At 43.2% G+C, this 26211-nt stretch overlaps 1 protein-coding gene across 1 annotated transcript in view; it reads right to left on the reverse strand.

The window, feature by feature from the left end:
• LOC130071726 (uncharacterized) overlaps positions 1-25326 on the reverse strand; it is a 66292-nt gene extending 40966 nt beyond the window's left edge. The window contains exons 1-3 of the mRNA XM_056236584.1: positions 25160-25326; positions 22958-23049; positions 12667-12875 (exon numbers count right to left, since the gene is read on the reverse strand). Of these exons, the coding sequence (XP_056092559.1) occupies positions 12667-12875; positions 22958-23049; positions 25160-25201 (343 nt within the window). The 5' untranslated portion in view covers positions 25202-25326. The remainder of the gene's footprint in view (positions 1-12666; positions 12876-22957; positions 23050-25159) is intronic.
• Between the last annotated feature and the right edge of the window lie 885 nt (positions 25327-26211).

Raw genomic sequence — 26211 nt, forward strand, 5'->3', positions numbered from 1 at the left:
CAACAAAGCCCTTGGCCTTGGTTACATCATCAATGATGACAAACTCCATGTCATGGCTGCAGTTAACTTCTCAAAGAAAAGGAGAAATATGCGTCTTGGTCAAAACCTGCTCAAGGAAGAGGTCAGAAATCAAACACCAGATCCACTCACCAGACGAGAGCTGCTAAGCCAGGTTTCTAGCCTGTACGACCCACTCGGCCTTGTGACTCCTGTCAAGCAAAAGGGTGCCATCCTTGTTAGGAGAGCTTTTCAAGAAGCCAAAGTAAAATACTGGCTAGAGGACACGTGGGATGCTGCTTTGTCTGAAGGTCTCAGAGAAGATGCTATAAAGCTATTTGAAGAATATGCTGATCTGAGCCAACTTCGTTTCACCAGGTCCCTGACTCCGCCAGATCCCTGCGCAGAGCCCAGTGCCATCACGTTCTCTGATGGCAGCCAACACGCATATGGCGCAGTGATGTATCTTCGCTGGAGCTGCAGCCATGGTGTCGTTGTGTGATTGGTCGAATCCAAAGCCAAGCTGACCCCCCTTGACCACAAAGGGGATCCTGTGAAAGCTGAGATATGCGGAGCAGTCTTCGCAGCCCGCCTCAAGACCTACTTCCAGAGACACTGCCGACTCCAGGTCAAGAGATGGTATCATCTTGTCGACAGTCAAACAGTCCTGGGTGCAATACAGCGTGAGAGTTATGGCTACCAGACTTTCTTTTCAAACCGTGTTGGTGAGATCCAGAGCAGTACCGATGTCCAAGACTGGTGGTGGATTCCTGGGCTAGCAAACATTGCAGACATCATCACCAGAGGGGCCTGTCCAGATGCCCTAACTGAGGACTCTGAGTGGCAGTTGGGTCCAAAGTTCCTCCAACTTCCTGACGATGAGTGGCCGAAGAAGTCTGCCAGAGATGTTGCAGCCCAAGCTCGAGACAAAGTCACAAGGATCCAGAAAAAAGCATTTGTAGCACTACTAACCAGAAGTCGCCTGAAGACAGCGCACAGTCCAGCCCAGCTAGAGTCTGGAAGACCACCAGCAGGAGCAGCAGTGCGACAACTAGTCGATGAAAAGCGCTTCAGCAACCTGAGAAGGCTGGTTGGGACTGTGGCTTGGATCTGGAGAGCAGCTAAGAAGTTCTTGAGTGCCAAAACCAGAGACCAAGAAAAGTGGGAGGCAGTGCCATCCTCGGGTGTCCTTACAGTCAGTGAGAGACGAGACGTGTTTCGAGACCTTTGCCTAGCAGCACAAGAGGGCGTCAACTTCCCAAGCACCACAACAGACAGATTAGTCGTCTACAGAGACCAGACAAGTGGACTTCTAGTTTGTGGTGGCAGAATCCAGACCTTTAAAGAAGATCGCAGAGCTGTTCCACTCTTACCATTCCAAGCCTGGTTATCCACCTTGCTAGCCAGAGAAGCACACAGTGAAGCACATGACGGAGTGGCGGGAACCCTGCTGCGGATGAGGATAAAGGCGTGGGTCATCAGAGGAAGGATCATTGCCCAAAAAGTTGTTGACAAGTGTATCGTCTGCAAGAAAGCAAAAGGAAGAATCTGTAAACAAATAATGGGAAACTTACCTGAAGAGAGGTCAAGTCCTGCAGCACCATTCGAATTTGCATCCGTTGACCTGTTTGGACCTTACCATGTGAAGGATGATGTCAAGAAGAGAGTGACCATGAAAGTATGGGGCGTCGTGTTTTGCTGTATGTCCAGCCGAGCCATCCATGTCGAGCTAGCAAACACACTATCGACAGAGAGCTTCCTGTTTGCTTACCAGAGATTCACTGCTGTCCGAGGCCATCCCCGTAAAATCTGGTCTGATCCTGGTACGAACTTTGTCGGAGCGAGATCTGTCCTACAAGAGATGTACACTTACTTGGATCAAAAGAAAACCGAGTCACTTGAAGAATATGCTGCCAAAAATGGGACCACCTGGACGTTGAAAATCCTCCCAGCTGACTCGCCTCACCGAAACGGGGCCGCCGAAGCCGCTGTCAGAGTCACCAAGAGAGCCCTTCAAAGCCTTGGCAATGTAGAAGGCCTTACCTTTAGTGAGTTTCTGACAGTGCTGCAGCTAGCTGCTAATCTTGCCAATGAAAGACCCATCGATGCCAGAGTCCAGAGTCGAGAAGAGCGCATCCAGTACATCACGCCGAACAACTTGCTGCTTGGTCGAGCCACACAAAGTGGAGATTTTAAAACTGTCGACTACACCATTTACCCATTCAAGAGGTTCAAAGAAGTACAAACGATGGTAAGCAACTTCTGGAAGTCCTGGAGCCAACTTGCTGGTCCGAACTTGTTCATTCGCAGTAAGTGGCATACTGCTGAGAGGAACGTTACCGTTGGAGACATAGTTTGGCTCTGCGACCAAAACGCACTGAGAGGGCAGTTCAGGCTTGCAAAAGTAATCAGCGCAAATCCTGATTTCAGAGGTGTCGTTCGAGATGTTCATGTGAAAGTCTCTCCAAGTTCTAGCACCTCTGTGAGAAATTCAAAACCTGGTGCCACGGATCCCGAATCGGGTACCATACTGCATCGGGACGTCCGACGCCTTGTGGTCCTCATGCCAGTGGAGGATCAAGTTAGAGACCAGCCCACTTGAGAGTACGATCTTTCTGGGTGTTGCCACGTAAAGATCGAGTGGGAGGTGTCGCGCTGTGTGTCTGTCTCCCGTGAGCCTGTCTCTTCTCCTCCTCCATTACGTCTTATCTGCGTGCCGCTCTGCATTGGTAGCGCGCACGTGACTGTGTGCGCCTTGGCACTCGCGACCAGGTGAATTAAATTGGGGTAATCAGAAGCTCGCGCTCAGTTCAATGAGCGGGAGCACATATACACAATGCAATCATTTGGTTGTAATGAAATGGACTGAGAGGACGGCAGAAGCATTGTGCATCCACTGTGAGGAATGAGACTTTTGATTGTGACGGGCTATCGGTAAGCTCATGGACTGTCATTTAGATCTTTGTTTGTTTAGGTGCAGAAATGTATTTAATAAGCTAAATGTGTTAATGTGGGTGTGAGTTAAGAGTTGTCACTGCATAGTTAAAGAAATAAATCTAAAACCAAATGCTTGGATGTATATGGTTAAAAAATGTGGGCTTCTTACCTTATATTTGCGAGTAAATACTTAAATAGACTTGTTAATGCTTAAAATACATATTAGTAAATGCTGTTAAAATATAATTGTTTGTGGGACATTATACTTCATCTAAAAATATTTTATATTGTTGGAATACTTACCTTGACATGCGTTTACTGTAACTGTGAATAATACCTGTTTATTCAAAATGCTTATTTTTGTATTTAAAGGTTTTTCACCTGTTACTTCTATTACTTCTGTTGAATTGGTCAAAATAAAATCATTTGAGTGAAATCCGAAGTCTGGTCCTTGTCAAGTGTGGACACCTCACAGCTAGAAGAAAACACTTGACAGTTATAAAACAGTCCGCACTGCATAAATTATAAATGAAATATAGATTAATCCTTATTAAAGCTACAAGTGTTCTTTAGTCAAGAACAGGGAGTAATTTTCTCTGTTCCCTTTGCTCTTTGGTTAACTTTACTGACAGAGAGAATTGTGGCTCCTATCACTTTAAGATCTGCAGACAGGATCTCACGCATCTCATTCTCACTTTTACTTCCATTTAAGATTTTATTTAATTAATTTAAGACTGGTATTGTGAGGATACTCGACAAAGAGAACATTTTGGCATAAATGTGTGTGTTATTGTTCGTTCAAGCGCGAAAGAGAACTCGATACTGGCGCGCGTCTTTCTGTGAGTCGTGTGTGTGTGTGTGTGTGTGTCAGGAGGACATTCACTGACAGCGCGTTCTCTTTTGTCTTGTCGCGCATGAATGGTTTAAGAGCATTTGCGCGAATAAGAGCATGATCATATAACCCTAGCTGAAGGATGAAAGAAAGAACGAATGCTGCGTTAAATACTTTAACACGTTGAAGCTGGGCAAAAATTAATCGCATGCGTCAACGTTGACAGCACTGCTTGTCATACATTACTGACAGAAAAATGCTGCGGTTTAAAGTGGATTCGTTTTCATGGTAGGCCTACACAGAATGTTTTTAGTAAGCTACATAGGATGTTCTACAATAAATATTTAGCTAACGTTAACAGTCTGAAGTTACCTAGCAGCAATGTATGTTAATCTTTCTTCGCATGTCGCGCCTCCCCTGTGGCTCTTTGGCGCCCCCCAGGGGAGGCGCGCCTCACCTATTGAAAACCGCTGCATTAAATAACATAGAAACTGGTAAATGAGGGGAAATAACTTTATTTTCCATTACCTTGACTGTTTTCCAGAATGCCCTAGCATCAGTGCCACATGTGGTGAGTTTCTCTTTAAAATGCGAGATTTTGGCATTTCTGATAGCCTGTGCCACTGTCCGTCCGACTGTTTTTACTGTTCTGGTTTTGTCTTTGTTTGTTTTCTAATTTCTAATTTATTTATTTATTTCTTTTTATATTTTGAAGGAGAGCGGGAGAGTCTTCACTCCGATGAGGCGAGTGAAGGAGTAAGTTATACTGCTGTATAAGAAGTCGCTGAGAGCGTCGTTAAGGGTAACGGCAGCAGAAGCGTACTCTGTGGGGGCCCCGCTGGGCATTACTGGTGTAGCACCACCCCAGCAGAGTACGTCCCTGGGCTAGAGGTGGGGGCGTCTGTGGGGGCCCCGCCGGGCATTACTGGTGTAGCACCACCCCAGCAGAGTACGTCCCTGGGCTAGAGGTGGGGGCGTCTGTGGGGGCCCCGCTGGGCATCACTGGTGTAGCACCACCCCAGCAGAGTACGTCCCTGGGCTAGAGGTGGGGGCGTCTGTGGGGGCCCCGCTGGGCATCACTGGTGTAGCACCACCCCAGCAGAGTACGTCCCTGGGCTAGAGGTGGGGGCGTCTGTGGGGGCCCCGCCGGGCATTACTGGTGTAGCACCATCCCAGCAGAGTACGTCCCTGGGCTAGAGGTGGGGGCGTCTGTGGGGGCCCCGCTGGGCATCACTGGTCTAGCACCACCCCAGCAGAGTACGTCCCTGGGCTAGAGGTGGGGGCGTCTGTGGGGGCCCCGCCGGGCATTACTGGTGTAGCACCATCCCAGCAGAGTACGTCCCTGGGCTAGAGGTGGGGGCGTCTGTGGGGGCCCCGCTGGGCATTACTGGTGTAGCACCACCCCAGCAGAGTACATCCCTGGGCTAGAGGTGGGGGCGTCTGTGGGGGCCCCGCTGGGCATTACTGGTGTAGCACCACCCCAGCAGAGGACGTCCCTGGGCTAGAGGTGGAGGCGTCTGTGGGGGCCCCGCTGGGCATCACTGGTGTAGCACCACCCCAGCAGAGGACGTCCCTGGGCTAGAGGTGGGGGCGTCTGTGGGGGCCCCGCTGGGCATTACTGGTGTAGCACCACCCCAGCAGAGGACGTCCCTGGGCTAGAGGTGGAGGCGTCTGTGGGGGCCCCGCTGGGCATCACTGGTGTAGCACCACCCCAGCAGAGTACGTCCCTGGGCTAGAGGTGGGGGCGTCTGTGGGGGCCCCGCTGGGCATCACTGGTGTAGCACCACCCCAGCAGAGGACGTCCCTGGGCTAGAGGTCCAGTGGCACCGTAAACCGGCTCAATCTCTTCCATCTCAGATAGGGGTGGACCAGTACTACTTCATGTGATTTTTTATTCTTATTTAATTATTCTTATTTGTTTTGATTATTTTAATTTCTTCTATGTAAAGCACTTTGAATTGCCATTGTGTATGAAATGTGCTATATAAATAAACTTGCCTTGCCTTGCCTTGTTCATGAGTCAATTTGACCCATATAGACAGTTATTCAAAAGCAACTGTACAGACCCATAATACAAAACACTGTTGTTTGTCAGAGCTCTTCGACTCTAGTCCTGAAGTGCCAGTGTCTTGCTGAGTTTAACATCTTTTTATTTTCAAAGTTTGTGAATATAAAAAGTTGTTTTACCTGTTAAAGGACAACTCCGGCACAAAATGAACCTTTTGTCTAGTAACACATTGGTACCGAGCTGGATCAACCGTTCTCTGAGATTTGTTTTCATGATAATCGAATGTAAAGAGTTTTATCTCTAAAATCGGTTTAGCTTATAACGCTAGTACATGTTGACATAGAATAAGTAAAAAGAAATCACTAGTTAATACCACTAACAAGGCTCAAAATAGCCCCACACGAACACGCTAGCATAATGAGGGTCCCTACATGCAAACCGAAGCATTGAGAACTTTGTAAGTGTACAGACAGTTTAATAAGAAGATATTTTATAAAGACAGTCCACTTCGTGTATACAGGCAGGAGCCATCTTGGAAAACAGTCTCGACCAGTCGAACCACGAACGCCGAACATTGAATATGACTTTTCCAACTTTAATTGTTATAAGTCTTGAATATTTCAAAGCACAGAATTAAGTTTGTTATCTTTTTAAAGGGAACATTCCACAGATCATTGTAGAAGTCTAAACAGTTGTAAAAGTAAAGTTGTAAGTTATAGAAGTTTAAGTTTATGAAAATTTTAAATATATATTTTTATATTTTATATAAAATATATATTTTACAAAACATATTCAACTCTAAAACTTCAAAAAAAAAATGTTAGTTTGATATCTAAAACAAAAACCTTTCAGTAAGTTTTTTTTGGGCGCAGTAATAAACTTTTCCACTAGATGACATCCAAACTCCACCGGTGACCATTGAGGACTCTTCGATTTGGTTTGAGTGATCTGAAAATGGTTTGAGTGATCTGAACCATATATTTCCATATAATACAATTCAAAATATTTATGAGGTAGACATTCTATTCAGAAGTAGTTTGGGCAGTAATGTTATTATTTGATTTGAATTCAATCTCTAAAACCCATCTAAAAAACATACGGAAAGAATCAGAGCGTGTGATATAGTTTGGCAACACATCACAAATGAAAAATCTATTGCTATTCATCTATTGCTCTGTCATTTCTTTTGAAATGAAAAGTCTCCAAATATGAAAACTAGAGTCTGAAAGCTTTCAAATGCTATATAGTTTGTCAAGATTACTTTAGGTTTAGACTAAGATATTTCAGTGTTTGGAGATTGGAGCTCCATCAACTTAATACTTAATCCTCGATTTCTTCTTTACACAAATTTTATAAACTAATATTTTTCCATTTTAGAGCGGGTGAACAACATATCACTACTAACTTCCAATATAGTATCACTTTGATATCACTACTAATATCCAACTTTCCGAACACCCGCATACTAGCTTTAGCCCGCTAGCATCACTAGCGTGGTTGCGCTCGTCTTTTTACAATCTTTTCACTCAAGAAATTACTGTTTAACTGTTTAATTACATTAGAAACTGTTGCGCTGGGGGTGCTCGAGCCGCTGCCCTTTTTCAAAACTAATCGAAAGTGCCACTCTCAAACAAATATCAATGACAATATTGTGGTCAATAAAACAAAATGCATTTGATTAATTAACATGACAATGTGTCTCCGCTTTCGAGGGTCTAAACTCCGGAGTAGCCTACGACAGGCATAACCGCAGCAAAAGTTATGTGTTTTAAAATGAAAATGCACTGAATCCCAGTCTGCTCGGGACCCGATGCTCTCTTTCAGTGAGAAGCCTACCTATGGCTCGACGGCAGGAAAAAATAAACCAATCCATTTTTAAACTTTTTTTTTCAATAATCAAAGGTAGTGTGTCAAATTAATAAAAAAAAATTAGGAAATGAGAAGGAAATAGATTAGGAAATAAAAAATAGAGAAGGAAATGAATAGTTGAATAAAGTCATTATTTTTGTTTGTTTTCTTGTGCACAAAAAGTATTCTCGTCGCTTGATGAACTTAAGATTGAGCCACTGTAGTCACTCGGACTATTTTAACAATGTCTTTAACTTTTCTGGGCCGGCAGGTTTCAATCCCTTAGAAGCCTATGGAGGACTGATCCAGCTCTCAGATTTAATCAAAAATATCTTAATTTGTGTTCCGAAGATGAACTAAAGTCTTCCGGGGTTGAACAACATGAGGGAGAGTCATTACTGACAGAATTTTCAGTTTGGGGTGAACTAACCCTTAAGGTCACACAACTCTGGGCTTCTGGAAGTACCTAGAATATCTAAGTCCACTAAAGGAGGGAGAGCGTGTCCACATTTAGCTCTAAACTCTGGATTAGCCTTCCTGATAATGTCCGGGGCTCAGACTCACTCTCCCAGTTTAAATCTAGATTAAAGACGCATTTCTTTAGCCATGCATTCATATAATGCATCTCCTAACATTATACTCCAGTTATATCAGATCAAATGCACATGATTATCTTTGCTTAATTTTATGAACAGCAGCTACGCTAATAATTTTCTATTTGCTTTTCTTTTTTATCTCGGGATGCCCATCCTGAGGTTGCATCAGTTAGGTGCAACTGTTCCTCTGGTAGTTTTCCTCCCTGCCACTAGGGGGAAGTTAACAAGGTAACCATTGCTAGCTTTCTACTTTAGGAGTGAGTAAGTTTGTAGCCATGTGCCGTAGCAGGGCTAATATTTCATCTCTGTTCAAGCCACTGTTTGCCCTATTTTGAGGAACATCATTGTTCTTTCAACTCAATGTAAGTGATGGTTTGGTTTTGTTGCTTGGGTTGTGTATGTATATGTCATGTTTTCTGTTTGGTCTGATTATCATTTAATCTTGTTTGTACATAGAGGGTTTTCGTTTGTGGGTGCATGGGCTGTGCCGATCATCAGCCCTGAGTATCGTAAAGTGTAAGGCCTACTTCATCATGAATACTCATATGAACTGATTATTCATTTGGACTATATATGTTCCTTGATACTTGTTCTGGAATGTGGACTAGATTCTTTATATGGACGCTAACCATTAAGGCTCCTGACAGTGTTCATCTGTGATCTGATCTCTATAAGAAGATTATTGTAATCCAGTGTGGACTCATGCCTGAATGGGGTTATGTTCAATTATGTATTTTCTTAGATGAATGTTTGTTTTGTTTTTTGATTTATATTACAAAGGTGTTAAATACTTTAAAATACAAAAGCACAATGAATTCAATGTATAATGTTAAGTGTCCCATGGGTGTCGGGTAGGGGCCGTTTTAAAAATAGTGGTTAAAAACATTTTTATGAATCCCAAATTCATATATTTATTCTTTGTAATGTGTGAAAAGTATTGATATTAAAAGTTAATTATTTGTACCTGATTGTAAGGTGTGTTTTTTTTTTCAGAGTGTGAATTTTGGGGAATTGTGTTGAATTCAATTAGGTTCACTTTTACCCGTACCATACAGGCTAGAGGTGGGAGTAAGTCACTAAATGCAAGTCTCAAGTCCAAGTCTTAACATTGCAAGTCAAAGTCAAGTCATTCTGTTGTAAAAGTCAAGTCAAGTCATCCTCTTTGTCAAGTCAAGTCAAGTCATCCTCTTTGTCAAGTCAAGTCAAGTCATCCTCTTTGTCAAGTCAAGTCATCCTCTTTGTCAAGACAAGTCAAGTCGCAACTTAGTCATCAAGTCATACCAAGTCGCACACAGGCTAGTTGTATACACATTTTTTAACTCTGGGACTTTTATTACTTTATTTAAACACAAAGGGCTAATGGGTTACAAAAATAAATAAATTAACTTAAAATATAATATCATATCATTAAGAAGCACTTTAAATGCTTTAATAAAAAAATAAATTAAATGAACACAAGTAAACAAGAATTAATAAAACTTTTCCCATCTTGTATATATATATACACTCACCGGCCACTTTATTAGGTACACCTGTCCAACTGCTCGTTAACACTTAATTTCTAAGCAGCCAATCACATGGCGGCAACTCAGTGCATGTAGACATGGTCAAGACAATCTCCTGCAGTTCAAACCGAGCATCAGTATGGGGAAGAAAGTTGATTTGAGTGACTTTGAACGTGGCATGATTGTTGGTGCCAGAAGGGCTGGTCTGAGTATTTCAGAAACTGCTAATCTACTGGGATTTTCACGCACAACCCTCTCTAGGGTTTACAGAGAATGGTCCGAAAAAGAAAAAACATCCAGTGAGCGGCAGTTCTGTGGGCGGAAATGCCTTGTTGATGCCAGAGGTCAGAGGAGAATGGCCAGACTGGTTCGAGCTGATAGAAGGGCAACAGTGACTGAAATAACCACTCGTTACAACCGAGGTATGCAGCAAAGCATTTGTGAAGCCACAACACGCACAACCTTGAGGCGGATGGGCTACAACAACAGAAGACTCCACCGGGTACCACTCATCTCCACTACAAATAGGAAAAAGAGGCTACAATTTGCAAGAGCTCACCAAAATTGAACAGTTGAAGACTGGAAAAATGTTGCCTGGTCTGATGAGTCTCGATTTCTGTTGAGACATTCAGATGTTAGAGTCAGAATTTGGCGTAAACAGAATGAGAACATGGAACCCTCATGCCTTGTTACCACTGTGCAGGCTGGTGGTGGTGGTGTAATGGTGTGGGGGATGTTTTCCTGGCACACTTTAGGCCCCTTAGTGCCAATTGGGCATCGTTTAAATGCCACGGCCTACCTGAGCATTGTTTCTGACCATGTCCATCCCTTTATGGCCACCATGTACCCATCCTCTGATGGCTACTTCCACCATGTCACAAAGCTCTAATCATTTCAAATTGGTTTCTTGAACATGACAATGAGTTCACTGTACTAAAATGGCCTCCACAGTCACCAGATCTCAACCCAAAAGAGCATCTTTGGGATGTGGTGGAACGGGAGATTCGCATCATGGATGTGCAGCCGACAAATCTGCGGCAACTGTGTGATGCCATCATGTCAATATGGACCAAACTCCCTGAGGAATGCTTCCAGCACCTTGTTGAATCTATGCCACGAAGAATTGAGGCAGTTCTGAAGGCAAAAGGGGGTCCAACCCGTTACTAGCATGGGGTACCTAATAAAGTGGCCGGTGAGTGTATATATATATATATATATATATATTGCATTCTAAATTAGTACTGTATGCCAAAGTTTGTATGTTCTTACTCTAAATATCCAGGTGATTTGATCCCATAACACAAAATATTATATGGAAATTTTAAGAAAACAAATTTAAACATTTAAATTATTTAAACCCGGCTATTTTTTAATACGTGGGTCGTTGTAACTGACGTTCTCAACTACTTTCTATATTACTTTTTCCCGCCCGCAACATTTATGTTTCGTCCCGCTCCCGCCCGCAAATAGACTTTTTTCTGTACATCCAAATACTTTCAATTTAGCCTACGTGTCGCCACCATAAACATCAGGATAAATGCTCCTGATAAATTATTTGTTATTAAAGCATTAACACACAAACCATTGTTATAACATAAAAGCAAGCAGCTCCTGCGTGCATGGTTTGGCATGACTGCGCTCCCTTAATAATTCCTAAAAAGCTGACAGTTCATCGCGATCTCACACATCTGTTATTATCAATGACGTTTCATAATATATACAGTTTGTTTGTTATAATTAGAGGATTAGCCAGCATACAGAATTCAGCACTGAACAAAAAGTCTGTTTTGAGCGGTGAGGGAAGTCTATCGTAAATGCTTCTGATTGGCCATTGCGTTCAAGAAAACAACACATATGTCTGTAATTGGCTACATCGCTCAACGCTTTATTCTCCCTCAACCCGCACACACAGAGTGCATTACCGCCCGCGCTCCCTCTTATGGCGTATACAAAAAATTACAATAATTGAGATTTTTTTTTTTGCACAAGTCATTTCAAGTAAATAGGCACAAGTCCGAGTTAAGTCTAAAGTCACAAGGATCAAGTCTAAAGTCAAGTCGAGTCTTTTCAGAGATCTAGTCAAGTAAGTCTCAAGTCCAGAAAATTGCGACTCGAGTCTGACTTGAGTCAAGTCATATGACTCGAGTCTCCCACCTCTGATACAGGCTGTAACCAGAAATCGAACAGTGCACAAGGGTTAATACAACTGGACACATTGTATTTAACATAATCGCAATGTAAAAAAAATAAAAATTGTAAGTCGATTATAACATATTAATTTCCACAATTATTCAAACAGAGCATACATTAAGCCATATAAAGCGAATAAAGAACATTTACATCAAAGAACATTATCACTGACTAGCGCGAGTTTATGCACTGTCAAAAATACTCCTGTTGTAATCACTGAAGCGTCTACACTGTGAAATGAATCTCTTACTTATACATCTGCACTTGTTTATGTTGTGAGAGTGCTGAATTCAGTCAGCGAGCGCACGCATTGAACAAAACTCCAGCGTTTCAGTGATGACTAATCCCAACACCTGATTGGCCATTGCAATCATAAGCTCAACAGAATTGAGTTTGATTGGTTATAATGTGAAATGCTGTAAAACGTGTAAAAAGTATGATGCAACACGAGCAGATCTAAATGTAATGCTGCAATCGACACTTTTAATTTCATTTACATTTTTTTTTTTACTAGATTTAATTTTATTGTGCATAGGCACTTTTGGCCCAAGTCCCCGTTGATTTCCGACTCGTGGCCCAGCCTTACACACACTCCTCCTATGATCGAGGAATTCTGTAAAGCTACAGTGATGAGAATGCAGAAGGCTATATCACTACCTCCTAGTTTTAAGACGGATCCAAGGACATTTATGCACTGTATGTAAAAATCAGTTGAACCATTAGCAACAAACCGATACACACAATGCAGCTAACCTGTGGTGCCTGGTTTGATGTGTTGTCTAAGTGCTGTGAAGGAACTCTTGTCCAGGCCTTTATTGAACCGATGTCTGGGAGGAGGAGAGGCTCTGGGCCTACGGCTCAGCTGTAAGCTGGTCCACGGACCTCTATGATGCCTCTGGTACCTCATTGCAAAATTTGGACGTTGTAAAAAACGCTCCTCCATAGTCCTGAAAAACCTGAAGCTAAGAAAAGGAGAAATTATCATGAGATTATTATATAAACAGATTTTTGCCTAGATTCAAATTCAGGTAGCTAACAGTTATTAATTAATAGCTATTTATTATCCTGTTGGTTCTGATAGGCTCTAACTTATCAAAAAAACAAAGGGTATAATTTTGATACCTACCCAGTGTCTACCCAGTTAGAGGTCAAACTTGATTTCCACACTGCTTCATTTAAATGTTGTTGCTATGAAGTAGAGTACTAGAGCTTCTTCTATAGGGGGAGTTTTTAACACCAAAGTGGTATGCAAAAAAGCTTGCCGTCTACCAGCCATGTCCGTGACAACAGTGTAGTTTAGGGGTGTGCAGCGGAGCCAATATTTGTATCTGTAACAATCTCAAAATGATTCGTATCTTTATTCGTATAAAACCTGAAGTGGGCGAGGCTTTACCCGGAAGTTCGAACAATTAATTAAGAAGACCATTATGTCTATGGTTTTCGATGTCTGTTTCCTTTGTAGCAATTATTTAAAAAAATATGACTTTATTTTATTAATAAAATAACTATTTTTTATTAAATGAATATAACATTTATTTAAATATCTTCTAACTGCCAGAGCCGATAGCATTGTAAATATGCAGTGCTAAATATGTCTGACTTCGCCAGTCAGAGATCACTAAAATTAATGTTAAAGAGGTGTGTGAACTCGCAAGTACGATGTCAGACACTGTAATTTGCTCTGGCTCCCTTCCTGTTCGCAGGAGTGATGAGATAGTTAGTAGACTGTGCTCACTCAATGGGTGGCTGTCTAAGTGGTGTCCGCAGAATAATATAGGGTTCATAGACAATTGTAAAAGTTTTTGGGGCAGACCTGACCTGTTGAAAAGAGATGGTATTCATCCCTCCTGGGCTGGTGCTGCTCTTCTCTCTAGTAAAATGGCACATATTCTTAGAGCTCAAACATGACAATCTGGGGCTCAGGTCAGAAGCAGACAGACTGGCTAAACGACTGTCTGCCAGCTGTCTCACGTCACTGAGGTCAGATAAATCCCATCACATAGAGACTCTTTCACCTAGATATCATCATATAGAGACTGTGTCTGTTCCCCGAATTAGGAAACACAAAAAACTCCCAAACCCATTTTTAGGGTAAAAATGGAATCGATGTTCAACAAATAAATAGATATAAAACAGATGAACAAATGATACATTTCAGGTTGCTAAATATACGATCCCTTTATTCAAAAGCAGATAATTTTAGAGATAAAATTATAACTATGCATCCCTCTACTACAGTATCGCATCAGACAGTGCGTTGTAGTCTCCCTGAGGAAAAATTCGATTCATTCATTGCCATAGGAGAGGAAGAATTTTCTAAACTCGTTAAATCATCTAAATCAACAACATGTATGTTAGACCGTATACCGACTATGTCAGGGGTTCCCAAACTTTTCCATTCCAGGACCCACGTAGACAAGAATAATCTATCTCAAGACCCACCAAAATAATTTTAAAGAATGAATGTGGGGTGGGAGGCATTAGTTCTCTTTAGAGCAGTTTTTTTTTCCTTGTCATAGTATGACATATGAGTTTAATTGCAATACAAATTTATGGTACATTATCAAAAAGTTTGAGAATTAAAATAGTAGCCTAATGGCTGTTGAAATAATGTGAAGAATACTGAGTTTTTGTCTGCTGCCTCAACTGATTTACCCAAACATGGCAAAACAAATTTAAAGAAATGAAAAAGATTAAGTAAGCTTAAAGGGATACTTCAGGATTTAGCATTAAGCTTTGTATTAGTAGAAAACCTGTAGTATTTTCAAATGACCATGCTTTCCACCCTCATATCCCCCTGAGACGAGAGATTTATGTATTTTTTGTCTGGAAAAAATCCTCCAATGACGCAAAAATCGTCATATTGCGTCATCGGAGGATTTTTTGGCCAGAGGCTAAAGACTACAGCCAGTAGTAGGGGCTGTTCCGCATGTTCTCAACCGCCCATAGAGGGTGGGATCTCACTCACTGAATGTACACATAGTGTCAGACATCTTCTTTTGGAAGCTAAGATAGCAGGCTCTTGTTCTGTGGAGAAAGCTGAGTAGTAGGGGTTACCATTCATCCTCTTTTTCCCGGACATGTCCGGCCGTCAAGATCGTACAAAATGTCCGGGATTCAGCTTTTGCTTTCTGCAGTCGCCATTCATTGTTTACGTGCACACCTTTTGTTTCAATCTAACTGAATTCATTCCGATTGGTGAATCTGAATGTAGTGTTTACATGAACGCTAAACAAGTGATCGGTTGATGTGCGTTTTAACATTGCTAAGAAAATTCCCGCTCCTCCGTGAGAGATACGAGACCGGTGCGGCTCAGAGGTGTCGCTCATCGGTAATCACGCCACCGGGCTCGTCCTGCTCGCCACAGTAAACATGATGAATGGCGACTGTAGAACGCAAAAGCCGAATCCCGGACATTTTGGACGATCTCATAATCCCGGGCAGACTCATCACGGAGACTCACTAGTAGCCTAGACTTGTAGTTTAACTACAGTGCTCCGTTACCGGTAGGCGTGGCCTTCTAGGGCAGCGAAGCAAGTGCATTCTGATGAATACACATTCATCTTTCCAGAGGTGAAGTATCCCTTTAATCTTAACCAAAGGTTTGATATGACAAAAAATCAGAATATAAAAAAACTATTAGACGAATAATTTTATTTGACAGTATGCCCAGGACCTAGAATTTCAATACTAATATTTATGCTGCGAGTGTTAAACTCATTGCGTTGTTCAGCGCAGAAAACGCTTTCGTCCTCGTGTGTATACATTTTAAATACTTTTTACATATATATTTTCCTTATGCGTTGGTAGGTATCAAAATGCATGCAAGGGACCACAAAACAATGAACTCTTACGACGACCATATCTCTGAAAGACAACAGCGCTGTGTTGAACAGACGACAGAGATTAATGCGTTTCCCAAAAGCATCGTATGCCTAAGTAGATCGTAGAACCATTGCCACCAATGGTCTCTGCAATCAACTTAGCTCACGATGCTTCTGGGAAACGCAGCCCAGACCTGAATCAGCCTTTCGTAACATTTGAATTCTCCGGTGTAATGCGATCTCATGCAGAATGCAGTGCAGTGATTGGAGTAAACGAGTTTCTTCTAGTAATAATGCGCACCAAACTGCTTAATGAACCGAAGCCGCTCTGAGACGGTGAAAATTGTTATCACAACAAGTCGCACGTGCGCACTTCATGAAACACAATACTGACATATTTATCTAACTTTAAATTGCTCTAAGCAATATAGCGATTTCTATTTAACGTTGTTTCATCGTGCAACCTGTTTAGTATGTGTCACTCATGAAACGTAAATTCAGCTGCAGCCAATATAGTGATTGCGCGACCCACCTCTTCCCAATCTGCGACCCACAGTTTAAAAACCCCTGGACTATGTTACAGAAAGAGATGCTTCCAGAAGTCATAGATCCTCTTCTTAATAACTTAAAACTTTTAAGCTGGCTATTATGAAACTGCTTATTAAAAATAACGCAACTTGATCCTACAGAATAAGTCAATTACAGGCCGATCTCGAATCTAGCTTTTCTGTCAAAGATACTAGAAAAGGCAAATGATTTGCTCTTATAATCCGAACATGGTTGTATCTCTCTATTAGTGTTAATCGATCTTAGTGCTACATTTTATACTATTGACCACAACATTCTTTTAAATGGTCTCGAAAATTATGTTGGCATTAGTGGAATTGCATTAGCATGGTTTAAATCACACTTATCTGACCGTTATCAGTTTGTAGCAGTAAATGAAGAGATGTCTTCTCGATCACAAGTTCAGTATGGCATACCACAAGGCTCAGAACTAGGACCATTGCTGTTCACTCTGTACATGCTACCCTTAGGAGATATCATTAGGGAACATGGGATTAGTTTTTACTGTTATGCTGATGATACTCAGCTCTATATTTCTGCACGCCCTGACGAAACTTACCAATTCACAAAATTATCAGAATGCATAGGTGATTTAAAAAAATGGATGCCTAGTAATTTCCTACTACTTAATTCAGAAAAAACAGAGATTCTGTTTATTGGACCAAACCCCCCGATGCGTCGATGACACCCTGGAACCACTGATCATGGCCCCTCTCCTAACCCTATAAGTAGAGCGCATTAGCATCAGTTGTTTACACGCTCAATCGTGAGTTACTGTCATTAGTGTTAGTTACTATAGCCTACAGTTTGCTAGCTAGCTATGCCTTCGTCACATAAAAAGCATATTACCTGGTTGCGATAATTTACAAAACAGCTCGATCTCCTTATTTAAATTTCCAAAAAACTATGATATCAAGAGGTGGATTCATTTTGTGAAGAGCCACCTTGATGAAGAGCTGAGGATCAACACCAACACCTGCGTCTGCAGTAAACATGCCATAGTCGGCAGTACTTGCCCACCAATGAGTGAAATACGTGCCCACCAATGAGTGCAGTACGTGCCCACCAATGAGTGAAATACGTGCCCACCAATGAGTGCAGTACGTGCCCACCAATGAGTGAAATATGTGCCCACCAATGAGTGCAGTACGTGCCCACCAATGAGTGCAATACGTGCCCACCAATGAGTGCAGTACGTGCCCACCAATGAGTGCAGTACTTGCCCACCAATGAGTGCAGTACTTGCCCACCAATGAGTGCAGTACGTGCCCACCAATGAGTGCAGTACGTGCGTACCAATGAGTGCAGTACGTGCCCACCAATGAGTGCAGTACGTGCCCACCAATGAGTGAAATACGTGCACACCAATGAGTGCAGTAGTGCCCACCAATGAGTGCAGTACGTGTCCACCAATGAGTGCAGTACGTGCCCACCAATGAGTGAAATACGTGCCCACCAATGAGTGCAGTACGTGCCCACCAATGAGTGCAGTACGTGCCCACCAATGAGTGCAGTACTTGCCCACCAATGAGTGCAGTACGTGCCCACCAATGAGTGCAGTACGTGCCCACCAATGAGTGCAGTACTTGCCCACCAATGAGTGCAGTACGTGCCCACCAATGAGTGCAGTACGTGCCCACCAATGAGTGCAGTACTTGCCCACCAATGAGTGCAGTACGTGCCCACCAATGAGTGAAATACGTGCACACCAATGAGTGCAGTACGTGCCCACCAATGAGTGCAGTACGTGCCCACCAATGAGTGCAGTACGTGCCCACCAATGAGTGCAGTGCGTGCCCACCAATGAGTGCAGTACGTGCCCACCAATGAGTGCAGTACGTGCCCACCAATGAGTGCAGTACGTGTCCACCAATGAGTGCAGTACGTGCCCACCAATGAGTGCAGTACGTGCCCACCAATGAGTGCAGTACGTGCCCACCAATGAGTGCAGTACGTGCCCACCAATGAGTGCAGTACGTGCCCACCAATGAGTGCAGTACGTGTCCACCAATGAGTGCAGTACGTGCCCACCAATGAGTGCAGTACGTGTCCACCAATGAGTGCAGTACTTGCCCACCAATGAGTGCAGTACGTGCTCACCAATGAGTGCAGTACTTGCCCACCAATGAGTGCAGTACGTGCCCACCAATGAGTGCAGTAAGTGTCCACCAATGAGTGCAATACGTGCCCACCAATGAGTGCAGTACGTGCCCACCAATGAGTGCAGTGCGTGCCCACCAATGAGTGCAGTACGTGCCCACCAATGAGTGCAGTAAGTGTCCACCAATGAGTGCAATACGTGCCCACCAATGAGTGCAGTACGTGCCCACCAATGAGTGCAGTACGTGCCCACCAATGAGTGCAGTACGTGCCCACCAATGAGTGCAGTACGTGCCCACCAATGAGTGCAGTACGTGTCCACCAATGAGTGCAGTACGTGCCCACCAATGAGTGCAGTACGTGTCCACCAATGAGTGCAGTACTTGCCCACCAATGAGTGCAGTACGTGCTCACCAATGAGTGCAGTACTTGCCCACCAATGAGTGCAGTACGTGCCCACCAATGAGTGCAGTAAGTGTCCACCAATGAGTGCAATACGTGCCCACCAATGAGTGCAGTACGTGCCCACCAATGAGTGCAGTGTGTGCCCACCAATGAGTGCAGTACGTGCCCACCAATGAGTGCAGTACGTGCCCACCAATGAGTGCAGTACGTGTCCACCAATGAGTGCAATACGTGCCCACCAATGAGTGCAGTGCGTGCCCACCAATGAGTGAAATACGTGCCCACCAATGAGTGCAATACGTGCCCACCAATGAGTGCAGTACGTGCCCACCAATGAGTGCAGTGCGTGTCCACCAATGAGTGCAGTACGTGCCCACCAATGAGTGCAGTACGTGCCCACCAATGAGTGCAGTACGTGCCCACCAATGAGTGAAATACGTGCCCACCAATGAGTGCAGTACGTGCCCACCAATGACTGCAGTACATGCCCACCAATGAGTGCAGTACGTGCCCACCAATGAGTGCAGTACGTGCCCACCAATGACTGCAGTACATGCCCACCAATGAGTGCAGTACGTGCCCACCAGTGAGTGCAATACGTGCCCACCAGTGAGTGCAGTACATGCCCACCAATGAGTGCAGTACGTGCCCACCAGTGAGTGCAGTACATGCCCACCAATGAGTGCAGTACGTGCCCACCAGTGAGTGCAATACGTGCCCACCAGTGAGTGCAGTACGTGTCCACCAATGAGTGCAGTACGTGCCCACCAATGAGTGAAATACGTGCACACCAATGAGTGCAGTAGTGCCCACCAATGAGTGCAGTACGTGTCCACCAATGAGTGCAGTACGTGCCCACCAATGAGTGAAATACGTGCCCACCAATGAGTGCAGTACGTGCCCACCAATGAGTGCAGTACGTGCCCACCAATGAGTGCAGTACTTGCCCACCAATGAGTGCAGTACGTGCCCACCAATGAGTGCAGTACGTGCCCACCAATGAGTGCAGTACTTGCCCACCAATGAGTGCAGTACGTGCCCACCAATGAGTGCAGTACGTGCCCACCAATGAGTGCAGTACTTGCCCACCAATGAGTGCAGTACGTGCCCACCAATGAGTGAAATACGTGCACACCAATGAGTGCAGTACGTGCCCACCAATGAGTGCAGTACGTGTCCACCAATGAGTGCAATACGTGCCCACCAATGAGTGCAGTGCGTGCCCACCAATGAGTGCAGTACGTGCCCACCAATGAGTGCAGTACGTGCCCACCAATGAGTGCAGTACGTGTCCACCAATGAGTGCAGTACGTGCCCACCAATGAGTGCAGTACGTGCCCACCAATGAGTGCAGTACGTGCCCACCAATGAGTGCAGTACGTGCCCACCAATGAGTGCAGTACGTGTCCACCAATGAGTGCAGTACGTGCCCACCAATGAGTGCAGTACGTGTCCACCAATGAGTGCAGTACTTGCCCACCAATGAGTGCAGTACGTGCTCACCAATGAGTGCAGTACTTGCCCACCAATGAGTGCAGTACGTGCCCACCAATGAGTGCAGTAAGTGTCCACCAATGAGTGCAATACGTGCCCACCAATGAGTGCAGTACGTGCCCACCAATGAGTGCAGTGCGTGCCCACCAATGAGTGCAGTACGTGCCCACCAATGAGTGCAGTAAGTGTCCACCAATGAGTGCAATACGTGCCCACCAATGAGTGCAGTACGTGCCCACCAATGAGTGCAGTACGTGCCCACCAATGAGTGCAGTACGTGCCCACCAATGAGTGCAGTACGTGCCCACCAATGAGTGCAGTACGTGTCCACCAATGAGTGCAGTACTTGCCCACCAATGAGTGCAGTACGTGCTCACCAATGAGTGCAGTACTTGCCCACCAATGAGTGCAGTACGTGCCCACCAATGAGTGCAGTAAGTGTCCACCAATGAGTGCAATACGTGCCCACCAATGAGTGCAGTACGTGCCCACCAATGAGTGCAGTGTGTGCCCACCAATGAGTGCAGTACGTGCCCACCAATGAGTGCAGTACGTGCCCACCAATGAGTGCAGTACGTGTCCACCAATGAGTGCAATACGTGCCCACCAATGAGTGCAGTGCGTGCCCACCAATGAGTGAAATACGTGCCCACCAATGAGTGCAGTACGTGTCCACCAATGAGTGCAATACGTGCCCACCAATGAGTGCAGTACGTGCCCACCAATGAGTGCAGTGCGTGTCCACCAATGAGTGCAGTACGTGCCCACCAATGAGTGCAGTACGTGCCCACCAATGAGTGCAGTACGTGCCCACCAATGAGTGAAATACGTGCCCACCAATGAGTGCAGTACGTGCCCACCAATGACTGCAGTACATGCCCACCAATGAGTGCAGTACGTGCCCACCAATGAGTGCAGTACGTGCCCACCAATGACTGCAGTACATGCCCACCAATGAGTGCAGTACGTGCCCACCAGTGAGTGCAATACGTGCCCACCAGTGAGTGCAGTACATGCCCACCAATGAGTGCAGTACGTGCCCACCAGTGAGTGCAATACGTGCCCACCAGTGAGTGCAGTACATGCCCACCAATGAGTGCAGTACGTGCCCACCAGTGAGTGCAGTACATGCCCACCAATGAGTGCAGTACATGCCCACCAATAAGTGCAGTACGTGCCCACCAGTGAGTGCAATACGTGCCCACCAGTGAGTGCAGTACATGCCCACCAATGAGTGCAGTACGTGCCCACCAGTGAGTGCAGTACATGCCCACCAATGAGTGCAGTACATGCCCACCAATAAGTGCAGTACGTGCCCACCAATGAGTGCAATACGTGCCCACCAGTGAGTGCAGTACGTGCCCACCAATGAGTGCAGTACATGCCCACCAATGAGTGCAGTACGTGCCCACCAGTGAGTGCAGTACATGCCCACCAATGAGTGCAGTACGTGCCCACCAGTGAGTGCAGTACGTGCCCACCAATGAGTGCAGTACGTGCCCACCAATGACTGCAGTACATGCCCACCAATGAGTGCAATACGTGCCCACCAATGAGTGCAGTACGTGCCCACCAATGAGTGCAGTACGTGCCCACCAGTGAGTGCAGTACGTGCCCACCAATGAGTGCAATACGTGCCCACCAATGAGTGCAGTACGTGCCCACCAATGAGTGCAGTACGTGCCCACCAGTGAGTGCAGTACGTGCCCACCAATGAGTGCAGTACGTGCCCACCAATGACTGCAGTACATGCCCACCAATGGGTGTAAGTTGCCTTGTGTCAATGTTATAATTATTGTAGGTAGTCCAAAGTAACTATATTTTGCAACCCTCTAACGTGATTCTTTTGTTTTAATGCATCAGTATGTTAAAATATTATTTGTACTTTCCGTCACTTCAGAGTTCCTACTGGCGGTGCGAATGCAATCAGGAAAATTTTCCTACGGGAACCATTAGTTCTCTGGGAACCATCCTGGTGGCTCGTTCCTATGACTGAGTTCCTAGCACTACCCGGTGCGAAAGCCCCTTTTGTTTGTCACTTACCCTTCCAGGACCTTTCACTCACACTTGATTATAACACGGTGGATTGAATATACACTATTAACACAAGGCCTTTCCACAGGATTGTTTTATGGTATGGAAGCAACAGACTCTATTCTTTTAACAGTCTAAGGACTCTTTATATATATATATATATATATATATATATATATATATATATATATATATATATATATATATATATATATTGTGGTCTTTTAGTCATTTGTGTGTCAATACATCTGTTATTTTTCTATCTGTTGTTTTATTGTCTTCATTGTTTACACCCAACATGCAAGTACTGAAAACAATTCCCCTTTTAATTGTGTTAAGAGTGTTACAAGGTTATCCGCTTACTTACCCTTAAACATACCCGGGTCTGTCACATAACCTGCTTTCTGGAATACCACCCTGTTCCAGAGTGTTTGTTATTTTTGATCTATTGTTAATTAAAGTTGACTGCTGCAAATAGGGTTAATTCTTCTACTCTCCCTTCTTGCAACCAACTATGACAGGTTAGCTAAAATGACTCAACTAAGAGAGTAGTCAACATTTTATTACAAGAGTTTGCAGATTGTATTCAGCCTTAACCTTGATTTTTGACATATTCTTACCGAGAACGAAAATATTTTCCCTCAAACCTTGGCCGATAGAGGTGGGTGTACCGTGAGGGACTCCTCATTCTCTGGATGTGTCTTTTCTTGTTCTGAAAAATATAAAAATACTGTTTTAAATGACATTCATAAATGCAACTGATAATCATCAATTGAAGAATGTTAGTTTAACAAATGTAGCCTTAGTTAATAACTTGACAATTCAAAACTCCAGACAAGATTTCCAATATCATCGTATGTTTGTAATAGTTGCTGGAAAAAACAAATAAGCACGTTAAAAACACATTAGGGTTATGCAATAATATTTTAATCTTATCTTTAATTTTTAATCTTTAATCAGTATTTTATTACTGTGAAAAATAATTATATTCTTTGTTTAATGCTAATAATAAATTTAAAAAGATTGATTGAACTAAAAACTGTCTGTCCTTGCAAAGATAATATGGCTGTATAAGAATATTTTTATGTTTAGCCATTTTCCTTCCACATTTTTGTAACGTGAGATGTATCACACATGAATACATTATATAGAAAAAGTCATGTTGCAAAAAAAACAAAAACTTTTGAATGCAGATCCACAATGTATGAGATGAGAATAAAATAAATAAATTAGAGGAAAATAAACAATAAACAACAATAAACAAACAAAAACAACAATAACATATATATAATGCAAAATCTGTCAGGCCCACTGAGCCTCATCAATAGGGCAAGCTTGCACTGAATACTCGAAGTAAACTAACCCTGGAACTCGAGCTGGAACAGGTTATGTTCAGAGAGTAAGTTGCTATGATTACTCGCATACCCTGAAACTTTCCTCATACTTTTGGAACCGAGAGTTGAGGTTCATAGGGTTCACTCACTCGGTTAGTTCTATGGGGAAAACTACTGTTTTCTCAGAATCCCGAAGCCAGATTGGTTCACGTCTGTGTTTTTCACAGACAAATGGCATTTCAGCCCGCTGAAAGCCTTGGCTATCTATAAGGCCATGCAGAAATGCCCAATCATCCAAATCTTTCTTCTTCAGCGTGAAGATCATCTCGCTGCTCCAAAGAAGACTGAAGCCTCTCTCTCTCTGCAAGCAAGCTGATTTAGCGTCTCCCCTGCGGACATCCAGCAGCTAAATTAAAGAGCAAATTTGAGCAAATTTTCAACGACGTTGTTGCAAATGTCGTGTCATGAAATTTGGCCCGTGCAAGGCTCACCTGCCCCCTCTAGATGAGAATACCCAGCGTGCCTATCGCCTGTCCGACACGAGCTTGCATCCGCCTCACTGCTTCTTCCTTCCCTCGAACCGGCCATTCCCTCATCACAACCCTCTCCATCTCATAACCCTCTCCATCTCATAACCCTCTCCATCTCATAACCCTCTCCATCTCATAACCCTCTACAACAGAGGCCAAAGAAGGGGAGCCACCGGTAAGGTAGCCTACATACAGTAAGGGAGGTATTGGCAAAATTTCACCTGTAGTAACTTACTAATTGGAACCTACTACAAGCTTTGAAATTTGACCATGTCTGTTTTAAAATTTTTTCACAAGTTTTAAAGGTAATTTTAATTAATACAAATAACACGTTTTAACGCAATTGGTTGAGTTTGTAGACGTTCCCTTAGGCATCGCGCGCCGTGGCAGCGCGTCAAAGCATTCTCATGTATAAATATGCAGCTATAATGCACGTAAGGTTATTTTGAATGAATATTTAATGTCGATACACAGGTTACAATCTTTGTATTGATTTGTATTCTTTGTAAGACTGTCGACTTTGTAGAACAGTGCAAGGGAAAACGAATGTCCGGCGAATATCGAACCTGAAACTAACTTTACCGCGCTCCTAAAGCGAAATATGTATTACTCTTTGTCATCCTAACACCATATACCGAGAATATCAATATCAATATCAATGGTTCCGGCCATGGTCATATTTGTTGTGCATAGGAAGATGAACTAAACAGGAAGGTATAACTGAAGTGACGGATGTTCAAACATATCATCAAAACGCACTCGCAATAAAAAACAGTTGAAGTAGCCCAACTTCTAAAACATTACCTAACGTCCTGTTTCTCTTAGACGTCGTTACTGGGTCTCTATATTTAATATTGAATATGCAGTTACATTCTGAACGCTAGAACGAGTAACTGCAACAGAGCTTGTAATGATGGTGTTGTTGCTGATGTTCAGGTGCGAAATGAATCATTCATACCGTTTTACTGCAATGAACGGGATCTCCTGAACGCCTGTCCATCCTGTCCGACGTTTTCCAGTTTATTTGATCGATTATTGTGTTTTCTTAACAAGAACACGAGCTCCGCCAAAATATTTTCCAACTCGACTTTCACTTTCACTTTCTATTTGTGTTGTCGCTGCTGCTGTCAGAAGTCAGTTGCTTTGTGTTGAAGTCTGACATGCTCTTCATTTCTCTTCCAGTGCAAACACGTCTTTTGTGGCAGCTTGTTTGTGCTTTAAAATAAAGTTCAAAAATAATTAAAAGCATGTAAAAGCTTCCACCACAGACAGGGTTCTTAAAAACAGGAAATACAGGGGGGATTTATTTATTTATTTATTCGTAATTATAAATAGAGTAATCACATACACTAAATGGTTCATTCCCTTGTTCCATTGAGATTAATACAAAATGTTTTATTAAGGTCGTTTTTTTAGGTTTTTTTACTAATTCTAAATTTATAGTATGAATGCGTTGAAAGGGTTGAAAGGATTGTTCAATCCAATTTGATGGAATTTTATTGATGACCCATTTTTTTGGGTGTATATATTTTATTTATGTCATGAAGTCCCCTGTTACAAATATTCAGTTGTGTTTTTTTTTTTTTTTTTTTGGATGGGACAGTGCATATTGATGAATTACAATATAAATTGACGTAAATATGCCGGATTTAGCACAATGCTAATTTCCATCCGTAGTCCCAGACAGAAAAAAAAACTACATAACTAACAAACATATAGAGCTAAAAAAAAAGAAATAAATAAAAAGTACCTATACTATATAAGGTACTTGATATAATAATTATTTAAAGTGCATATTTTAAAATGCCTGTGCATACATCCCAAAATGCTTGTTATAAATATATAAATCTACCTATCTGAAAGTGCCTGTGCACAGTTCTTAGCTAATGTTCACAGTTCTTAGCTAATGTTCACAGTTCTTACCTAATGTTCACAGTTCTTAGCTAATGTTCACAGTTCTTAGCTAATGTTCACAGTTCTTAGCTAATGTTCACAGTTCTTAGCTAATGT

This window comes from Rhinichthys klamathensis, unplaced genomic scaffold, assembly GCF_029890125.1.
Source record: "Rhinichthys klamathensis goyatoka isolate OS25496 unplaced genomic scaffold, OSU_Roscu_1.1 h1tg000453l_1, whole genome shotgun sequence".
NCBI classification, from domain to species: domain Eukaryota; kingdom Metazoa; phylum Chordata; class Actinopteri; order Cypriniformes; family Leuciscidae; genus Rhinichthys; species Rhinichthys klamathensis.